This window comes from Dromaius novaehollandiae, chromosome 1 (genome assembly GCF_036370855.1).
Source record: "Dromaius novaehollandiae isolate bDroNov1 chromosome 1, bDroNov1.hap1, whole genome shotgun sequence".
In the NCBI taxonomy this organism is placed as follows: Eukaryota; Metazoa; Chordata; class Aves; order Casuariiformes; family Dromaiidae; genus Dromaius; species Dromaius novaehollandiae.
In genome coordinates, this window is record NC_088098.1 from 87,234,571 (window position 1) to 87,257,380 (window position 22,810).

Sequence of the window (22,810 nt, forward strand, 5' to 3'; positions counted from 1 at the left end):
AACACTATATACACTATACTGCTTGTTTTGTGGTCAAAGAGTACAAGCAATGGAAATAACTAGCTGATCCAGTAAAGATCCCTCTTTGCCAAATTAGTCCAATACTAATAAGGGTATAATTAAGAACATATTATTAAAAATACTGTCACAACAAGCACTAAGTCATCCATGACCACATAAATCTGGGCACAGCTATCATAACAATTTCGTCCACACTGGAGACCAATAATTAATATTTCTGGATAAAAACAACACCTGAGCATTAGTATTCTCAAGTAGAGAAGAACATTTTTTATCTTAATCCATGTAATGCAAAATTTTTTGTGGCTTTATCTGTGGGAGGCAACTGATCTTGACCATAAACCACAGACTCTCATTGTGCCTTCCCCCAAATAGGGCAGACAAACCTGGGCACGTACACACACACACACACACACACACACACACACACACACACACACACACACACACACTCACTCACTCAATCACTCAGGACCTTTGTTAAATTACAGATTTGCCAAGTGTTTAGTAGATAGCTCTGCAATTGGATTGCATTTGTTTTGAGCCACATCTCCCCTCCCTCAGCTTTCTGGGAGTCAGTAAACTCTGATCTAGCCTCACAGTGCTAAAGACAATACAGCGGACTCTGCTAGAAGTAGCGCACTAGCTCATGAAGCCAGTCGCAGCCACACCTGCTACTGATTTGAGCACTGGACTTTCAGATGAGCATTTGCTCACATCTCAGCAGTTTTGGAGTGCTGGTTGTGCAAACATCCTGAGCTCTGCAGTAAAACCAGTTATTGAAATGTATCCAGCCAACTTGAAGGATTGCATCTGATTTGGAGGACAAAATATTGTAAGAAAATTCCAATAGCAAATTTATAAAGGAAATGGAATGTAGAGAAATGAAAGTGCGAATTGCCCATCTTATATGAACAGCCATCTAAAAACTGCTAATATCTGGCTATTCACTAAATGGCTGAACTCTGAAGATCAAATGGCAAAAAAACAAGACCTACTAAGATGGTGTTCAGAATTAAAGTCACACAAACTCAGGTTACAAGGTTTTCAGTTTTTCCCCCACAGAAACAAGTGCAAAGGACAGTAATGGAAGGTTTATGAGGAATATCCTTGCCAAAAAAAAAAATCGGCTTTTTTTTTCCCCTCAAACTTCTATAGTGCACTTAAGCAAAATGGGCTGTGAAAAGAAATGGGAGTTGTGAGATGGTTGGATTATGACCAAACATGTCACAGAATCTTATGCTCAAATTGAAACTGCAGTTTCTCTGGCATAGCGGCTGCCTGAAGGATTGTATAAAAAATACCCTTGCAACTGGCAGAGTATGGAGACAGTGAGATGTCAGAGAGAATTGTCTTTAGCCCTTTCTATTTACTGTTTTCATTAATCACTTGAAAAAGAAGGTAACATAGGAGAGTTTATAGGAAAGCAACATGAGGGAAACATCTGATAGACTTGCCATCTAGTCTAAACAGAAAAATAAGAAGGCAGCGCAGATCAGAGACTGAGGCAGATAGCACAGAATGAGGTTCATGTTGGGGCTATGCAGCTAATTTATCTAGGGGAAAAAATCCAGAGGAGACATATTTAACCAAGGGATAAATCTAGACTAGTATGAAGGTAAAGGAAATCTGTAGGTGAAGCACTCAGCAGCTGAACAGCATCTTTGTAGCATAATGTGAATTAAGAAAAAAAGACATTTTTTACTATCCCAAGTTATTACTTCAGGGCTCAGAGACATGTTCTTTTCCCAGAGGCTCAAGTCTTAAACATATGTGGAGTAACTTATTCCATCCAGGACACTACATTTCAAGAAAAATAGTGACAAACTAGAGGCTATTTGGAGAAAAAACGGGAACAACTATTAGGGGACTTGCAGGACTAAAGAAAAAGGAAAAAATACCTGAAGGAGTTAAATATGTAAGTCACAACTGAATTATATGAACATAATTATGCAGACACATGTACTAAAGGATGGCTGGGAAACTATTCAATAGTGAAGGAACATAAACCGGGAGGAATCAGATCAGCTTCTAATAGAACATGGAGAGTACAGATCAGCTAAATATCCCTGACTGTGAAATACGTCTTAAGCAGGACAAGTGACACTGCTTAGTCCCTGTACAAACTAGCACAGAAAAGAGCAAGCAAGTACCTTCACAAGGAAATAGGTATCTTTCATGTCTAGAACTTAAAATTCTCACATGATAAAGCACTGCTGGATCTGGCCTAGTGACCTCAGTTCTTTTAGGAACAAGCAGATGATACAAAAATGTTCCAAGTGCCAGAGGTACCCCTTTTCCTCTGGACCAGCCAACTCCCCAACCTACTATGAGGACTGGGAAGCACTGATTTAAAAATGAAATGTGAAGCCAAAGTCTTGTTACTTATGGTTAGTGCCTGTGCCACCACAGTATCAGCTTCTTTTTGGTGTCCTGTCCGAACCTGCTGTTGTGAAACTTCTGGTAGACCCTGTATCAAAGGTGTCTGCGTGTCACCAATACCTGAATGACTTTTATATGTATCATCTGTAAAATGCTGTTTCAGCATAACAGGAAAACCCATTCTGTCCTAAACTGGAAGATCCCACTAATATGATACTGCCTATCATCAAATCTGTCACAATGGCCTGGAATTTGTGGCATGGTAGCCCCAGGCATTTACAAGATTTTATCCCTGTATAGCGGAACATGAGATGTTCTTATCTTCTCAATGAGAAACACTGCATCATATATTTCCTACTCTGGGATGCTTCTCCAAACCACCACAGATTTTTTGCAAGGTCCCCCATCAGGCTTTGATCCTATCTCATTGAGACCCACCCCTCTTCCTAGCATCCTCCTTCCTCAGACGCAACTCCCCTTGAACCAGTCCCACAGAAATAAAACACTTCCACCAGCCAGGATGGCAAGACCACATTCTGTTTAATAACAACTCCGTAAAGGACTGTACATGCTATTTTGAACTACCTCCCCTTCTTTACTGTGGTTGCTGCCACATACAGGCATGGAGGTGTATAGTGTCATATAGTTTCCTAAGTCTATATGTAGTGTGTGTACATGTATGTATGTGTTTGTATGTGTGTGTATTTATATATATCTTTGTAGAAGTGTTATCTCATAAGTCACATTATCAAAACATGCGAAGAATATCCAACAAAAATTTTCAGGCAAATGTGTTTTGGAGCTGGAAGACCAAAGGCAAATCAGACTCATTTTAATTATTAAGGGCTCATGTGGGACAAGGTAGGGATGAAAGCTTACAACAGTGGGCCCCTTTCTCTTTCTATTTTACTTCCATTACTACATTTACTTCCATTCACTACTTTCCCCCCAAACATTAATTCACATCTGTAAACACTAGCTTGAAAGAATGCAAATAATCACCAATGAGCCTCCCCCTACAGAAAATGTGTACAGATGAGGGAAAGGCTCTTTAAATTGCACAGCTGCAAACTCCATTGTCCCATACCCTGATGCTAAAGCAGTTTCAAACATTGAAAATGCAACATTTGAAGCCCCAAACCTTTAGTTACTTTTAAACATGCTTCAGGAATTCATTCTCTGTTCCACCCATGAGACCCCCATCCACCACCCTTGTAACTCCCAAGCTCTCAGTTTGTACCCTCCCATCTGTGGAATGAGCCGAAACAAAAGAAATCCTGTTCCCTGTAAAATTATTTTTGAATCCCAACTCTACAGTCTAGGGGTTTTTCAAAGACCTCCAATCAGGCACAATGCCCACAAACCGGAGAAGAAAAACTGAAGCCAAGCAAGAATATGTACCTGCAAAAGAGCTTTTGGCTTGCCACATTGCTCACACATACAGTACCTGAAAAGAAGGGAAGCCCGCCTGTACTTGCCTCATGAAAGGTCAGCAGAGCTCTAGAACAGGGGTTTTGATCTTTTGACCTCCAATTCATGACTGGATTTCCATGCCCAATGAAAATCAGTCCAACAGCCAAGTGAACTCGGACTGAATGCTTTTATCTCACTAGAAGTAACACTTGGTGCATGATCTCGTCTTCATGGTGGAGAAAAATGTTTTTGTCTGACTAGCATGGACATTTGTTTCCTTAGGGAAGAGCAGAAACAGGACTGGGTTTCAGACGGCATTTAAAATGGGCCTGATCAAAAGAGGACAGGAGGATGCTTAGTAATAGTCTTTTCATAGAACACAGCAAACCTTCTTTTCCTAGAAGACAGCAGCTATCTTTCATCATCAGGCAAGTCCCTTGATGACTGCACCAAAAAAAATCTTACTTGAACTAGATTTCATAATTTTAAGAAAAAAGTCCCTACAAGTTTTAGTAAAAATACCATTTCTCAGAGAGCCTTGGCCTGACTGTAACGTTTACTCTTCCAACAATGTGTATCTGTTTCGGCAAAATACATTGCATAGTCTCTTCTGGACCATATTACACATGTGCAGACCAACACTGAGGTTCATAGAGCTTTTCTTGATTTCCAAGAAAAGGACTACACTTTGTCATGCCTACGCTGGGAAAAAAGCCAGTGCAAGGGCATAAATAGACCCTAATGTTCTAAGTGCAGGTCTTCCATGTTTGTTTGCTAAAATAGTAGCCATTTGGTTTTTATCCCTATCCAGCAAACTTATAAAACTGGTCGTGCTGCTGAGAGCACAGTGTCCCCAACAGCCTTGTCCAGGCTCTGTGACATGTTCTGAGATGAAGAGAGACACTGATCTGGCACAGATGTCGAACTGGTTTCTTCTGCTGCTATGCAGATTCACTACTATTTAGTCTGTGAAAAGCCTCTGATATAAAAGAGGCAACTGATGTTGACTTTACAGCTTGCATTCTTTTTTGAGACTGTGCTTTAATGACTGTAGGCTATGCTCCACATATATTTAGTTTTAATAGGCACTGTTTTCCTCACATTTTCCCTGTTTATTTTTCCTTTCCCTGAGCCACAGTATAGCAATTTTTCCCTGTCAGATTGCGATGGGGGGGGGACCCAATTCTCAATGAAACTGTTGCTTATTTATGCTTTTTTAGATGTAAGGGCACTAGCTGTGATAATCTCTATATTGGAATGAATTTCTTTTTTCTTTCCTTTCTTTGCCTTTCTTTTGGTTAAGCAGCTAGTTTAAGGGAAATGACAGATTGTTTTGAATTGTCTGAATAAGGGAAATTTGATCTGGGAGAAATTAAGAGGAAGCGTTTTAGACTGCAAGAGAGCAGGGGCTTTGGCAAACTGAATAGATTGATATGACACTGATCAGGGTTACAAAAAACTAATGCCAGCCTTGCCCTGACTCCAGAAGTTTAGAGGTGGCTTTATTTTATTTATCCTTTTCTTTCCCTTTCTAGGCAATTACTATTGTAATAGTTAAGGCAAACTGAGCTAAATTTAGAGATTTGGGGTTCCCACTGAAGACAGAATTCACATTAACTTCATTTGGACAAGGACTGAGTTCTTCTTTGGGGGTATTTTTTATATGAATCCCCTAAAGCAGCAGAATTTAGTATGCAGTGAGCTGTTTTTTAAAGCCAGTAGCTGCCCAAATTCAGAGGGATCTCTGTCCTATCATTCGGTCTTACAGAAACAAGTATGGCTTGGACTAAGGAGTATCAAGAGCTGTGCCAGTCCTGAAGCTGTAGCTTGTACAGCAATTATCTGCCTGATCCCATTCTTCCTAGAGTCTTCCAGGAAGCCTTCTAACTGTGTAAATATACAGCTTCAAGCTTTTCTTGGTCTCTTCCCCCAAGCTTTTCCCTCAGTGTGTCTCCCTCTCTAGCCACACTACCCCTCACTATTGCATGGAGCATACACAGCTGTCCACAAGCCTGTCCTGTTGTACCCTGCCTCACCCCATTACCATACCTCTGTCAAATGAAGAGAGCAGTTTTCTTCTATCCAGTCATCTTTCCATGGCCTGTAACTAAATTTTATGTTTCAAACACAGTTTATCACATGGACTCTGCCTAGGTGTGAAGAGCCATTCTGAATCTCACACTAGCTTGGGACTGGTTTAAAGACATGGATAAGCCTCACCTCCAAGAACTGCCCTCCTCCAAAATCCCATTGTGTCTCTCACTCCTTCATATGGCTCTGCCTCTTGCAATTGCAGAAGAAGATCCATCAGTATCTTCATCTGCTGTGGAGTGTAATCACTGGGTGCATGACAGACTTGTGCATGTTAATTTTATGAATTCCAGATGCATGTCAAGTTACCCATCTCCTCCTGCCTGATTGCAAGGGGTTAACTCAGAGGACCCTGTGGAAGGGGAGGGAACAATGAGGGAAATTACACAGTGTTAAATAACAGCAAAGAGCAATTCAAATGAGGGAATACTAGAAATTCTAAAGAAAACAGGAGAGAAGGTACTAGGGGATGGATACATCCTCCATGGTAGCTCAGGTGGGTTTATTATTCTCAGCCAGAAATTTCATGATTAGTTTAAGCCATTTTAAGCTGCATCTGCAACCAAAGAAATATCCTTTGACATGATGTTTCACCTGTCCTCAGTGATGCTTGCCTAGCCAAGTGAACCAACACAAGGAGCTGATCCCACTGAAACCTCTTTTTTGGTAGAGGACGGGATTAGTTTTCAATGGGACCAGTTCCTGGATAGATAAACGAATGTTAGTACTGGTGCTACTTAGGCAGCAGAAATATCCAGCTGGTGGTGAGGGAGGGGAGGAGAAAGGACAGCCCCTTTCAGCAGCTTAAACTCATCATGAAGATGCCATTTCAAAGTGCAGTTTCACAATTTACCTAATCTGATATAAAGGCCAGCTGCTGCTGAAAACATTGCACGCGCGAGCATGTGCACTCGCACGCATGCTCTCTCTCTCTCTCTCTCTCGGGCGCGCTCTCTCTCGCATCAGAGCTCTTCCCTCTTCACTTTTACAACAGGGTTCACGTCTACCATTCTGACTTTCTGCTTCGGCTTGCTGTGGGGTCAGTTGTGCATCAGCATCTGCACAAGGACTGTGAGAAGTGAGCACAGCCAGGGCAGACTGCCTCTTTCACAGCAACTTGCCATCTGATCAGCTCAGAGGTATAGCTGAACTCTTCTCTTTGCTGCAAGCCTACCATGAAAGGTGATGTTAAAGTCTTAGTGTGGTAAAGAAAAAAGGTGAAGGGGAAGGCGAGTGGCTTGTCAGCAGCTTCCCAGAAGAAGACGCTGATTTAGAGTCACAGAAACTGAAAGAGGCAGATTGACTTCTCCATCCCAGAGCCTGAGGTAATGGGGTTGAAGAGAACTCACAAGGCTTGTAAAGAAAGCTTTAGATTTATATAAATAAAAGCTTATGTAAGCTTCCCTTGTACGATCGTTGACTTTGAGTTTTAGAATGTACAAGCAAAATGCTGGGTAGTTTCAAAGATTATCCAAGTCATTTTAATCCCAGGTTCCTGAAGGGAGCAGGGAGCAGGGCCTGTAGCCCTCATGTGACTGAAGCACAGGAAGGGTGCCTGAACATGGAAGACATGGATAAAGAAAGTGAGATGTGACCTCCCCCTGTGTTGCACAACCATAAGAATAAAAGCATTAACTCTACTTCCTTCCCCACACCGCCACTGGAAAAAGGGTGGGGGGGGTCAGTTAATCAATTTCAGATTCATCAAATCATATACAGTCATATAGGGAAGTGTTACAGCTACTGCTACATAGGAAGAGGCCTAAACCAGTGACATAGGAGGGTGCCTCAGTTCCCAAGCCACCTTTTTTTATCAAGGTCTTTAGGATAAAATCTTCCATGTACCATTGAGCACCTTAACTCTCCCAGTTGTCAACATATGGGAAACGTGGAAGCTATACCTTAGAAATGAAAGATCTCCATCTCCTACGCTTTGTTTGCTCTGAGGCAGTCACTTCCCATGCTTTATTAGGATATATTGAAAGTGCTGGCTCCAATTCTTAATATAATAATCCTGCTGAGACTTTTTCAACCCTGTGTCCCCATTCCTCCCTCAATTCACTTTCTAGGTTTAAATGCAGTAGTGTAACTGATCAGATATAAGCAACCGGTGGAAAGGAACATGAGAGAATTTTCTTACAGTGCAATCTGCAGTCTTTTTCAAATAGGGTCACTTGTGTTTAAGCATTCATTCATATTCAGCACAATAACAGCAGCAGCTCCTGTTGAAGACAAAGGCTCTAGGGTGGAAAGGAAAAAAAAAAAGGGAATCTTCTACCTCTGCTGCAATTTCCCAAATTTTTATGTAGTGTAGCTGTGTTCTACAAAGGGTATGTATAAACAAACAGCAGAGCTCAGTTTCTTAGTAACTCTAGATCAAGCATATTCAGCTTACCTTTCCTGCTTATTGCCAGCCTCACAAATTCAGTTTGGGCTCTGAGTATTTGGCTGGACTCTCTCCAAATCATCCATCCTCACCAGGATAAAGGAATTGCAGGCCAAATTTTGCTTACAGAACACTTGTGCCTTCCATATGCTTGAGAAGGTACAGGTATATAATAAAGGCTTTTCTGGGAAATGTACAGTAGGTTCCAGGCCCCTCCCTCTGATATTGGATACACACAGGCAGCAGGCGTATTACATAAGAAAAAGCCTGATTATACAAATCATTTTTCTATTTTCAGAGAGATTCAAATTGCCTTTCCAGTTCAACTCAGGATGCTCACACAGGTAGCAAGTGGTGATACACAGCACTGCTCTCTCCAGTCAAGCTCCTGGCAACTGGAGAGGTAGATACATTTCTCTTTTGGATGGTGGAGAGGTCATGAAAAATAGCTTTTCCCTTTTTCAAAAAAAAAAAAAAGGAAGGAATTTTATTCACGGAAAGGGAAGACCTTTATGAAAAAGTCTTATAGAATTTAGTAAGCTTGAAATTAATAAGTTTATATAGAGATTATTTTTCAAACCAGACAGATTTCACAGAGAATGAAAGACTATCTACAGGTTTCTAGAGATCAGGTTATGGAATTACACAGAAGGATGTAATTCTCAACCCATTCCACAGAGTTTAGAAAACCCTACAGAAAGGTTGCTATTCCATTCTGTAGAACTATCTGTGAGGTCGGGGGCAGGGGAGAGGGGAGGTTCAGGCTTTTTCCCACATAGTATAATGTTTCCCCATCACTCCCTTGCTTGGAGAAAATGTACATCTTTTATACATTGATCATATATCTCAGTAAATGTACCACACACTAAAAGAAAAAGAAGCCCTGGACAAGGTGACCCACTCATCCCAATCCTATAGAGGATATGCAGGGAGCAAGATTGAAGCTACACTGAAAGTTACCATAAACATCCAGATTGGTCATGGAGAGGCACATGGGGACAAAATAGTTCAGACAAAAAAGTAACATGCCACTCAAACCTTCTCCCACAAAGGAACATACCAGACCATTTTTGGTTCCCTGAAGGTTTTAAAAAAAATACAGTAAGAAAAAGTTAACACTTACTCATTTGTTACATGCTGAGGTGCCCTTGGCACTTGCCCCATCTCCCCTTTCTGGCTAGTTGATTTCCTAAGCCCTGCTCCATGGCTAGACCCAAACCAGTTCAGGACACTGAGCTAGCACTGCCCCTGCAAGAACTGTAGGAGATCATCTTCATCAAATTCTCCTGCCTGGAGGAGGTTAGCACCTGAACGTGTAAACATCTTTAAAGAGATATTGAAAGGTCATCATTCAGGAGAAGAGCTACCTCCTAAGAAAGATGTAGGCAAGCCCAAGGAAATGGAGGCAAAAAAGGTCTCACAAAAGCTTTTATCTCTTACCTACCCCAAATTATCAGTCTTACTTAAGTCTCCCAAAGGTGTTTTCCTTTCAGGTGCAATGGAGAGGAAAGACAGATCCACTCGAAGTGAAGCTGGCTGGCAAGACTTGGGAGTTCCTGAAGGAGTTCCCTCTTCATGCTGCTGCATGTGTAAGTGGCAGAAAGCTGAGTGGGCTAAAATCCTATCTGAGAGTCCCATTCACACTTCTCATAGTTCCTGGACATAATCTGCTTTGCTTGCCAGGAGCTGTCTGAACTCTGAGCCTTGATGATATTACTTTGGTCACATTTTATTCTCCTCAGATTTTCTTCCTGCAAATATGCTGGGGTCTAAACCTGAATCAAGAAAGGAGCATGTATCACTTTCTTGTCATCCAAGCAATGTATCAAGCCTGAAGAGGAGGCAAAGAAGAGACAAATGTATCATGAACTGAACAGAGTAGATATGAGTTGGGAGTAAGTGAGAAAGAGGTGCCCCGGGATAGTGTGGCAGTGTCCAGGCAACTTCCTTTCTCTAGCTCATCTCTGGCATCAGATATAAACCCATGCTTTGCTGAGGCTTCCTTGCAAGTGGTATTGCAATTAAAACAATGCTTGTGTAATCTCTGCTGGTTCTGTTCAGTCCTCCAGCAAAATCAATAGCCTTATACTTTTTTTTGGTTTGGTTTGATTTTGCTCCCATTTATTTTCTGATGAAAACTTGAGTGGAGATGGTTTGTTCAATTTCCTTTCAAAGCCCCTTCCCCCAAAAAGAATGTCTGCAGAAACATAGCAAGGAATTGTGAGAGACCAGACTCCCATTACTCAATAAACCATAAGCTTTCTTAACAAACAAACAAAAAAAATTGAACCCATATAAATAGTGAAACTGAAACCAGCTTTCTCCACTCCTAAAGAAGAAATGGGAGGGAAAAAGAAATGGACCAAGCACTGAGGATTATTTACATTGTTTGGGGGGAGAAAAAAAAGAAAATATAGGCAGGAATGACAAAGAAATAGGAGAAGAAAATTTTCTCTCTCACCCCTTTTCCTCCATTTACATTTGGCACTGCAGAAGGAGTGGCAGAAATGGGAAAGGTGCAGTATTTCTGATCAGTGATGGCTGGAGCACAGGCCTTTCCCAATATTATCTGCTTTGTTAAGAACACTTACCCAGAAGTATAAAAATGTAGGGAAAAAAAGAAAAAAAAAAAGAAACGCACAAAACTTCCAAGGCAAACTGGAAATTTGTGATCTTATAGCTGTACACACTGTTCTTGGATCTGCTGTCTACTCTCTGGGTCTTAGTACTGGCAAAGGAAAAGACAGAAGGATACAGCAGCAGTACCAAGATGGATATATTCTGAAGCCCCCTGCAAGAGTCAGCTTTTTATGACTGCCTCTGTAGCTGAAAATGTCCTTTCCACTGGCATTCAGTGCCCAGCACTGAAAGGACACACCAGTCTTGCCAGCTCCTGGGCAGGTAGAAATGTCAAAGGGAGAAACAAACAAACAAAAGATTTGAAAGAGACCAAAGCAAGAGTATCCTAAAGCAGGGTTAGATTCGCATCCATATCCATTCCTCCATGCCACAGTAGAGCCATGCCTACAGAGCCACAATATCTGTACTGCAGCACAGCCTGTGTCCATGGAGTGCAGCCTGTATCCATTGAGCCTACAATTCCATATCAAGGTGCTATTGAGGATCTGGTTACAGAGCCAGTCCTTCATCTCAGTACAGTCGGTATTGAATACAGCCTTATCCTCTGCATCAGCCATGATCACTACACTAGTGCAATCTATATTTGTAACGCCATATCTTCAGTTTTAAACAGTCTATATTCACATATTCTATCAAAGGGGACTGCATCCACGAAGCAACATTCATTCTGCCAAGACGGATCCTAGCCACATAGCCACTCCCCATATCAAGCCTGTCTCATCAGCCACATCCCCAGTACCAGAGGAGTTTGTATCCAGAGCCAAAGCTTTGTATTAAAAAGATTTAGAAATAATTTACCAATCCAGATTTCTCCAAGCACCTCATGTGTATTGCCCAGAGCAATGAAACTTGGAAATATATGTCCATGGTGAAGGGGAAGAAGAGGTCTTCATCTGTCAATCACTTTCAGATTTTCCTCTTATTTAAAAAATAATTAAATGTCAGGAATGGAAGGTGTGTCTGCTTGGAAGTCCGGGAAGCTGGAGAGAAGAATCCCCATCATTTCATTCCTTGCCACCCCTTTCTTTGTTTAGCAGTGATGAGAACTTCACAGAAAGCATCAGTTGTTTGTTTCTCCCTCTTCCTCATCAAAGGACTGCACCCCAGAAGAGGTGACATCTGAGACTTTGCGGCTTAGTGCAGCATGCTCCAGCTCCTCCCTAGGAGATAGTGATTCTAGGTCCCGGCACACTGCATCATCCTCCTCTGGAGAGGGCTTCTTATTTAGGAGAGGAGCCTTCTCCAGCCGTGGGTTCCCTTCATCCTCAACATGGTCCTCCATATAGGTGCTGGACTCAGCCCCATCCCCACCCTGAGCAGTCTGCAGGGGCCACACGTGGACCAGCCCTGAGCTCTGGATGAAGTTCTGCTGCTGTTGCTGTTGCTGCAGCTGTTGCTGCTGGATGATGCTGCTCTGAACCAAAATGCTTTCCTGAAGGTTTGTCTGGGAGTCATCAAAATTCTGGCCTAAATAGGAGCCAGTTGCTGGGGAAGCAATGAGGGACTGGTCACTGGTCTCCCAGGCATCAGATGAACCTAAGCAATACATGCCCTGTGAGACATAGGAATGAGGCCAGCTATCATACTGTGTCTGGGCCATGTGCTCTGTAAGAAAAGGAGAGAAACAACAAACAGTTAGACACTGTCTCTAGGCCAAGCCTTCTCAGTCAGAGATCGCTTGGGTGTCTATTCATGGTGCTGTATTGTACAGGGAAGGTAAATACTCTAGGGAGCAGAAGAGTAAAGAGGAAAGGCAGCTCTACGTAGTAGATACCATACCCACTGCTGACTGTGAGAGCTGGTGGCTCTCCTCAGTTGTGTCTAAGCAGCCAAGGGAACTGGACTTTAGAGCCTCTCTGTTAAGGTCAGATTCCTTGATCAGCTCCACAAATAGATGATGCATCTGCTAGATCTCAATCATAAAAATAAAGGCTACAGTATAAGACAAGGGTGGAAGTGTGAAGAGCAATGTGACAACAAGAGCAGGACAGAGCTGTTTCAAGATTAATGAGGTGCTGGGGCTCACCTTGGCTCTCCATTAGCTCCTGATAGTTCTCAGAGTAGTTGCCTGCTGGATTATCCTGATTTGAGTTTACACTCACATCTTCACCATCCATTGAGGACCAGGCCATGAGAGTCGCCTCAGAAATAGCGAATTGCTCCATTACTCCTGTGCCAAAGGAGACAGGGAGAGGAAGCAAGGCTATGAGAAGGTCCCCACTTCTTGACACCCTCCTTAACCTCATCTGCTGGTCACACTGTCCTACCCGAGTCTCAGCAACACCCATCACCCACTATCATCCTCTCTACTTTGCATTCCATTGGCAATATTCCAACCACAATCTCTCATCTCTTTTTGCCATTTGAACCACCCTCAGGCTCTCTGGAGTATGTTTTTTCAAGTTTTCAGCACTTAGGTCTCTCAAGGATTCTGCTCTGGGACATCCCAAACCAACCCAATCCACATGCAGAAAAGTCAGAGCTACCTGCAAGGAACCGGGCCTCCTTTTCACCGTCACTCAGGTCTGAGTAGGCATCAGCATCTTTGCGTGCTGTCTCATGAGTGTGCTGCTGCTGCTGGCTGTTAGCTTTACCCCAGCCTTGCCATTCAATCATGTGAGCCACACGGCCTTGGCCCATAGCCGTTGGCTTTGTGACATGGTCCTTCATGCTGCGGGATATCCCTAAGGGGCCAGACATTAGAAAACAAGGAGGGGCTATTACACAGCTCCAGGGTTGTCTGTCACTCTGCTCACCCCTCTTCAGAAATGGTATTCTCCCCTCCTTTCCTGCCAGGATTCAGGCTTTGGGTTGGATGTCTCCTGCCTTTCACTGTATCACTCTCCAGGGGAGTTTCTCCATCTTTCCTTGGACTGGCTCTCAGGAGAAAACCAAATGTGAAAGACCTGGAGAATTCATTTTCTTCCTTGCCTACAATCCATGTAGGACAAAGTTGGGCATGAATGGTGAAACCTGGAATTGGACGAACTACGAAATAGAAAATGGGGTTAATTCAAGGACAGTTTGAGGGGAAGCAGTTGAAGACATCTCAGCTGCAGTGCACAGTGAAAAGCCAACAGGCATAAGACAAATCTGTTCTTTGGAGGTGCAACAGCTAAGAGATGTCTGCATCTAGAACATGTTGGTGTGGGTTGCTCTAAGACCTAGAGACGGCAAGAGTCAGAATGAAGCAATTAGGAGACCAACAGAAGGAGTAATGGGGAGAGGCACAAACGCATGTGGAGGGAAGCTGCATAGGATATACCCAAGTTTTGAGGACCTCACCAGAGAAAGATGATTTAGCCAAAGCCCCAATCCCATAAGCATTGGAGTTGCGTTTCAGCTTGGGGAGGATGGAGGTTGTATCTTCCATGGAGAGCTGAAAAGAGAGAGAATATGAAGAAATTTTATATGAAAGAGGGAAGGGATGGATGGAAAAGCTAATGGGAGATAAAGAAGAAGAGAATGAAAAAAGGAAGGGAATGGAAGTAAGAGATCAGTTTAAGGATTCCAGAAGGTAGGTGGTATATGAGGAGCAGAAGCAAGCAACAAGAAAAAGAACAAAATAGGGGAAGGAAAAAGTAGAGACAATTTAACCGGGACTGGATATTGTGCAGCTGTGGGACTGAGTGAGGCAAGGTTAGAGGGAGAGGCAGAGGCAGGCTGAGAAAAGCCTCCCTTTCACCCCCACAAATCCTCAATGGACATGCTGCACTGTTCCCAATTCTTTCTTAGAGACACAAGACATGGCTGATGGACAATTAAGGGAGCTTAGAATGGGGAGTTGACAATATGATAAGCAAGACACAGTAAAATGAATTATACTATGATATTAATTTGTTACATATATATAACTTTTGGTGTTCATTTTCTCTCACATTTTTAAAGTCTTAATAAAAATGAGCATGACTGTATCAGTGATAAGTCCTGTTTTATTCACACACCTACAGCTATGAATAAAGAAATGAGGTCCACAGTTCTGCTGAATTCCCTTTATTCTCTTCCCTGTGTTCAGTTTCAGTTTCCCTGAATAACAAGGACAGGGAACTACTAGGAGAGGTAGCAGTCAGAAACATCATCATAAAAACACAGTCCCTCAAGACAAATTCCTTGGGCTTCAGAGATGCCAGGCATTGCATTTTAGGCTTCATTTTCACAAGCGTTAAACAAGCATTGCTTCTGCTTTTCATTTCAACCTCTCTGAAAATCAAGTCCAGCATGTTTCACACTGGGCTTCAAAAACAAAGATACTCAAAAGCAGTGACCATAACCCTGGAAATTTTAAACCCTAATAGGAAGCAAGTATTTGGTCTACAGGCACAAACCTCATGAAAGCTGAGAGGAGAAGTAATTAGGCAGTGAAACAGCCGGAGGTAAAGGAAGCCATTACAAAGATATTGAATTGCAAATAATCCCAGTCAGTTGTTTCACTATGAGAAGACAGTTTCTCTGAAAGCTGAGTGTAAATACAGTGGCTGAGGCAGTGTATTACTTTGGAGCCAGAAATGTCTGTGTGTAAAAAGTGAGCTGAAGCAATCAGAAATCAGGAGAAATATAGCAGAAGGTGAAAGATATAGCTAGGAACACAGTCCTCATTCCATGGCAAGCTTCCTTTGGTGATGAAGCTGGTTAACGAAGGTCCATCCATGCCACCATAGGTCATTGCTGCCTAGGCACTGCTGTTCAGCATCTATGCATTTGTTTCAAGACAGTCTGGGGGCTGTGCTGTGAGCCACCTCATGGAAATGACTCAGAACAGAAAGCAATCTGCAAGAAGGCTGTACCACTATGGGGGTAGAGGTCTATGGTATGAAGGCAGGAATGAATAGGAAGAGAAGGAAATTCATAAGCCGGTTTTGATACCAAATAAGTTATATGAAATTACACTAAGAAAAAGCCACATTGAGAAAGAGCAGTATGGATCCAGAATGGGTTGGAAAACGAGAAACTGCAAGTAAGGAAACTGTCTTCTACTATGTTTAAGGACATAGGTCTTTGTCTACCTTACTTTCACAGAACTGCAGTGAGAAAAAAACCTGACAAATTTCCCCTACGCAGTAGCTGCATGCATTGTAATTTTCCTGCGCAATTTGTTTCTCTAACTGAGCCTAGGTACAAGATTCCAAGCTGTATGAGATGTCAGCCATACGAAGGTTAATGAAAAATATAAGTCCCACTGATAGTCTGTGGCCCAAGTGCTATGCACTGAGAGAGGACCAGAAAAAGTGACACTCGTTTAAAAGTTTTGAAAGTAGCTGGAATTTGAAAATGTTTATACCTCCAAAAATGCAGCCTCTGATCTTGCCTTTCAAAGTGGACAAAACTATCCTCTAGTAATTTATATGAACTGAGCATTGTTGAAGAAAAAGCAAGGTGATGATTAGCATCAAATGAATTTAAGCAAACACACTTTTTAAGCTTCCAGAGCAAAAAAATAGTTTGGCAGTACTAATATGTAGTGTTCCCTTTTCAGGATGCTGGTTTTTGCTATTAAACAAAAAATAAAAACTTTTTTTATGGCATAGGTATTAAGAGCAACTAGGAACACGTTTTATTAAAACATTTGCTTGCTTCCTCCACTCGTTAACTAAAGTTAACTGGTGCTGAGCATTCTCTGAGAGACGTTAAAACTCCTTTACTTCTCTACACCTGAATATGAGGGATACATCTCTTCCTAACTGCTAAAGAAGATCAAATGATGCATTGGTCAAAGACTACTTATTGCTTAAAAATGATGGAGAGATACATTTTTCATCTAGCAGTACCAAGAAATCTCAAAAAGAGAGCATCAGAAATGACACCCATTTGCCCCATAAGGGCCAAAGGCAACTTAATAGCCACCTACAGATTTAAATCACCACAAAACAGCCAAACACAGAGGCAAACAAAAATTCATCAGCATCTCCTGAATCCTAGACAATTAAGAGAATTTCAGTGGCACTAAAAGCTTTCAGTCATATTTCCATTCTCATCTCCATTATATCCAATGGCAGAAAAATCCTGGGCTTCTGATGGCTAGAAATTTGAACAGTAGCATGGTGTACACTCACATTAATACCATCCCAGGAAAAATCTGTCCGTGTTTGCTAAAGAAAGAAAAAAACAACATCATGTTAGTGTAACAAATAAACAAGCTGCATACTGCCATGAATGTCTCTAGTTGTTAATCATAATCAACAGCCATTTATTTAGCTGATAAATTAAAAAGTCTGTCTTTCAAGATGAGAAATCTGGCTTCCTTCTCTGCTGTTCACTGTGGTGTTTGTAGGTATCATGGTATTGTAGGTATGTAAGGGAATAGGATGATACGGAGAACAAGAGTGAGGGAGAAACACAAACACCTTTTGGTAGGAATCCTCTTCACTTATTAACAGCTCTTCTTTGCTAAATACTACCACACTAGCATGCCTGCGCAGGAGGTGCATCTTCTGGGGTTAACACAAGGAGGAGCTAGACTACCTGTGTTTTTTGAACATAGAGGGTTCAGTAACAAGCTATGGAAAGATTTTCTCCTGGAACGATTTTCTCCTGCAGTGTTTCAGCTTGTCCACTCTGACTCACTTTCCCTTTGCAAACCAGATCCGATTTCCACACCAGCCAGTACACTACCAATTCAGTGTGCATCTCCTTCAGCTAGGAGGACTCACCTCTCAACCCCTTGGTTTTGGGATGTGGACACTCAAGAAAATTAAGATGGCTCAATTACAGGTACAGTATCCATTCACATAAATCAAAAGGGTATTAAGCCCCAATATGAGTGCTTTCATTCAGGACTAAAGAGGCTTTAGATTATTGTACCTTAATCCTCTGACAGCACCCGTACATTACAGTGAGGTAGAGTTTATGTTCATTGACTTTTAGGTCTGTATTTGATTCAACTGAATTTTCCATGCAAGGCTGGGCCCCACGATTTCTCCCAGGATTCCGTGAAACTCCAAGCATTACAAGCCAGAAACATGTTATAAGGAAATAAAATACCTATATATTAATACTTTGTACAGTTATGTAAATTGTGTGTTATTTGTGAATGTTATTTGTGAGTTGTTCAGGAACTTCATTTGTGTTTCCCAAAAAGTTATTGGTTTAAAATATCTTTGATCTTTTTCCCAATCATGACTGCATACCCTGAAACTTGCAGAGATGAAAATTCAGGTATCTAAGACTACAGAAGCTGCAATAATTCAAAACAGGAAATGAATCAGCCTTTGAGATGCTGCGTGGTAAATCAATCGGCAGTGAGTTAATAGTGAATGGATCCCTAAAAACCAAAATGGAGACAAATGTGTTTCTTCAGAAGATTGTAAGACTGTGCTGCAGAAGCTGGAAGAGCCATAGTGCTGGACATTTCAATGAATCCAATATTCAAGGAACACAGACCAAACGGCTTCTCAGAATTGCCCCATTTTTTCCATGTTCTGGTCTACCCCACTTGTGAGAGGTTGTAAGTAAGAGGGTTTTTGCAAACTGTTACTCAATTTGAATATGTTGAAGTGAGTGACTCCATCCTATTCAACAGAAGCCAACTTTCCAAATACGAAAGTCTCATCTTTGGGTACGCACTGACTTTCTGATCTTCTCCCAGATGATGCCCCAGTGATGCATAATGCTCATTTCTGAATTCAGAAAGAATCAAAACTTTCCAATTTCCCTGTGTAAGTGAGTACAGGACAGGTACTCACCTCAGTGGAAGGTCGATGGAAGCTGCTGCCATGCAGTGAACTGGTGCTGTCCATATTGATTTGGTCCACATCTTTCAGTCCTTTCCAGTCTACTGCAATGACCTCGTTTCCTATAGAAACATACCTAGTCACATTTCTCAATGCCACTACAATGTGTTTTACCAGTCTTAAGCCAGGTCAGCTCAGCATATTGGAGAATCACAGAGTTTAAGGCCACAATGGCCAGCTGGAACATTTAATCACACCTTCTCTATATCATCAGCTATTACTTTTCATCCTGTTATCTTCATGTCAAGACCAGTCATCTGTGTTCTTCTCAAGCATAATGCATGCTTGGCCAAAGCATAACTCCCAGAAGAAAAGCATCTAGTCATCATATGTGATTCAGAAACAATCGCTTCTTTTGATATCCTGTTCCAATATTAAATCATCATCACTTAAAAAGGCATTTCTCCTTTCTAATTTGAATTGGTCTGGCATCAACTTACAGCTGCTGGTCCTTGCTTTGCCTTTCTCAGCAAGATTAAAGAGCTTTTTAATACCTGTCATTACATTTCAGGAAAGTTATTCATACACTTGCTTTTCTTCTTGACAAACTAAATAGACTGAGATCTTTAGGGTTCTCACTGTAGAACATTTTCCTACTTCCCTTAATAAATCTATGTGTCTTTTTAAAAGGCATCTCAAATTTGTCAGTTCTATAAAATGCGGATGTAAGAATGTACATGGCAGAACTGCTCTCACCCATTCTGTCAATAAAGTTAAAAATCACTTACTGCTTCTGATCGCATCAACCCATGCTGGTATAACCTTGCAGTATATGCTCGCATTCAGCTGTTTGTTAACTGTGATTCCCTAAGCACTTTGCACAGCTTTCTGGGATTGTCACCCATTCAAAAGCAGCCTGTGCTGTTTGGTTTTAGATGCATTTTAATAAAGAGCAAAGGGTCAAATAAAATTAAATACTAGTAACATAAAATAAAAGTGAAAAAAATGAATGAATAAAAATTGAAAAATATTACATAAGAATAAATTTTAAAACAAGTAGAACTAACCGCAAAGTAACAGTCTTTTAATAAAGTCAGCCAAGTAATAGGGACTCCCCTGTATGACTGCTCTGTCCGGATAACTATTTACTATGCCTTTAGCCCTTGTGTCACGCTCAGAATCTGTTAAAAGTGGTTTTATTCCTACTTCCATGTCATGGAGAAAAAGGTTGTATTGTACCTAAAACTGAGCCTCTTGGAATCTGGTAAGAAATTCAGTACCAGTGATGATCACCTATTAACAAGTAATTCCTGGGATCAAATAAGCAATCTCCAGTCCATTTGATATACATGCTATTGAATGTGTATGGTGCTATCTTCATCAGCTTTTTGCTTTTTTATTTGTTCTTTATAGGAAATTCCATCTCCCTAAACATTTGGAAATCCTCTTGCTCGTTCTAGCAATTTTGGCACACACATACCTGCTCATCACTACACTTTCAGTGGAGATGTTCTGACAGGCAAAAGATGCTGCACAACACTCAGCCCTACAGAGACCAGCGGGAGACACATAGGGGTGGCAATTCTGAGGCACTCATCAGCTAGAATTCAAAAAGCGGAAAACCAGTTTGATGTTAAAAAGGCTAAAGATGGTGAGCTGAAAGCCAGCAGAAAGCAAATGCTATCTGATTTGATGTCCATCACACCTCCCCTTCTCCTCATTCTCTGATGCAAAAACATCTCACTTTCTGGAAGAATCAGGACATATTTTCCCCTTCACACTTGAAATATGCTTTCTTTTCATCAGGATAATTGGAACTCAGTGTTTTAACAGCATTCCCCATATGCTTCTGACTAAGCTGAATAAAGCAGAAGCAATTCAGAGATCTTCAAAAGAAAAAGGAGATTCCTGTATTGTATGACACTATTAAGGTACACATTAGAAATCAGATACAGTCAGGCTACAGGAGGAGACAGGGCTAGACTGTGATGAGCATGATTAAGACCACCTCTCAAGGTTGTGATCCTCCTGGCTAGCTTTGAGCTCAATTAATTATTGCAAATTGTGATTATTATTAACTGTGGTCAATTCACAAACTCCAGTGTAGAGCCGAATTTGTGTTAAACTCTGATCAGGTGATCTGGCTCCCATCTGCAGGCAACCCTCTTTGCAAGGCTTAAGGGTGCTTCAAGTTATGCACAGGAACTTCCCAATAAGCCTGGAGGCATCTCCACTCTTAAGGCCATGCCAGCAAGTTCCCAGGGATGGGAGAGAATTGTCAAAGTTTTCTCTAAATCCTCATGCAGAATTTATAGACATGGATGGGACCATTCCCTCATTTCCTCTGACTGGTAAGCACAGCTGCAATTAGCCCACCTTGAGCAAACACTCCTTTTATTATTATTGTATTTGATATTACCCTGCAACATCATCGATACCTTCTACCCAGCCTTAGATTATGTTTTGGCCTCCCCAGTTGGCAGCAATTCCATTTCTTTTTTTCCTTTTTTATTTTGTTTTGTAAAGCTGTGCACGACTGCATGACTACCTTTCAAGCTGGCAATCCTGAAACCAGCAAAGTGAGAGAGGGAGGTTTGGGATGTGCTTGGAGCCAAGAACTCTCAGTTGTTTCTGAGCGCAGTGGTGTGGCCCTCCCTAGACATCCAGGTGAGACACCGAGGCATCCAGGCATGTTCAGCATGCAGTGCAAAACTGGCTGCAGCACTGCTCTGCAAACACACTCCAAAGACCCAGAGAGTGAGAGGTGGACATCAGGGAATTTGGTGCTCAGTGTGTGCAACCAAAGTTCGCAGAATGATACTCAGTCTTTGCTATCAATATGGCTAGTGCAGTGACAATTTCCAAGAAGTGTTAGCCGGTGCAAAATATAAATATTCTGGCAGATGGTAGCCTCAAATAGCTGAAGCAAACATTAACATCAAACTCTTATTTGTCTCAAAGTCCATACCTGTTCCATAATAACAGAACTAAAGGTCTATAAAATGCATTTATTACTATTTTTCCCCAGCTGAAATGTTTCATGTACTAGGCAAGGGAAGAGAACCAGTAATGTATGATCTTTCATGCACTATAAAGACCAACTAATTATTTAAAAGTCTTGCTCTAAACAGTTTCACAGGTAGTGAGGAATAAGAAATACATTGGGAGAAAAATACATGTTTAATATCTGTTATTTAAATACTTTTAAATGCAAAAATACATGCTGAACAGTTACAACGTCATACACTATGGCTGAAAAGGAAATCTCTGGGCTCTAATTGGCATTGGTCTTGGCACGATGTTACTTCCTCTTACTGAAAGGTGGAAACAGGTTAGGATTTTTTTTTCTATTCTGCTAGAAATTGCCAGAGCAATATCAAACCACAGACATGAAAGACCAAGTTCTGCTCTGGCAGATGGAAGGAAAAGCACAAGAAAATTCAGAAAGAAACATGGACAGTAAAGTGGGAAAAGAGGAGCTGAAAGTAGTACACTGTATTTTAGTATTGTATTCATCCAGCACCTTGTCAAAAATTCAACTGCTATTTCCCTTGGCATTACCTCTGTGCAATCTCTTCATTCTCCATTCTCTCTTCTTAAGCATTTGAGCTGTATTCATCTCTTTCTCCCTTCCATCAGTATGCTTTTGCCTTTTTGATATTACCTTTCTTCTCCAATATATTTTCCTTTCTCTTATCCATGTTCCATCCCAGCTTCTGCTAGCCATTATATCTATATCATTTGTAAATCTATCATCAATCACCTTTCACAGAACAGGATTTGCTCCTCTATGTATAGAGCTGAAGAGAGCATTCTAAAGCATGAGTGGGCCATAAAGATAATTATAAAGTGGGATTTTTGCAAATATATGCAACTCCATTTCTTACTGAAATGTTCTGAAATGAGATAATGAAAGGAAAATTGAGTTTCTGATTTTCTTGCCATTGTTTCTGTGTGGTGTGTATAGAAAGGATGTAAAGGGCTTTCTTTTTCTTTGCACTTCAAGAGGATTGATTTTTTTTAATCTCATTATTTGTTTATGGTTTTGGTTTTTTAATATCAGAAATTCCATCCTTGCTCTGAAAGACTCAGTGGATGACTGAAGAACAAGTGGGAAGTTAATTACAAAAAGCAGTGAAATAAAACCAAGGGAATTGAAATATATAAATACATTAAGCCACATTGTTTGCAGATTGTGGTTGCTTTATAT

General features: G+C 41.3%; 1 protein-coding gene across 1 annotated transcript in view; it reads right to left on the reverse strand.

Moving 5' to 3' along the window:
- Nucleotides 1-2,924: 2,924 nt before the first annotated feature.
- The window catches only part of FAM131B (family with sequence similarity 131 member B), a 36,165-nt gene continuing 16,279 nt past the window's right edge, over nt 2,925-22,810 (reverse strand). Inside the window, exons 2-7 of the mRNA XM_064518990.1 lie at nt 18,613-18,722; nt 16,984-17,019; nt 14,219-14,312; nt 13,420-13,617; nt 12,960-13,103; nt 2,925-12,538 (exon numbers count right to left, since the gene is read on the reverse strand). Of these exons, the coding sequence (XP_064375060.1) occupies nt 11,994-12,538; nt 12,960-13,103; nt 13,420-13,617; nt 14,219-14,312; nt 16,984-17,019; nt 18,613-18,722 (1,127 nt within the window). The 3' untranslated portion in view covers nt 2,925-11,993. The remainder of the gene's footprint in view (nt 12,539-12,959; nt 13,104-13,419; nt 13,618-14,218; nt 14,313-16,983; nt 17,020-18,612; nt 18,723-22,810) is intronic.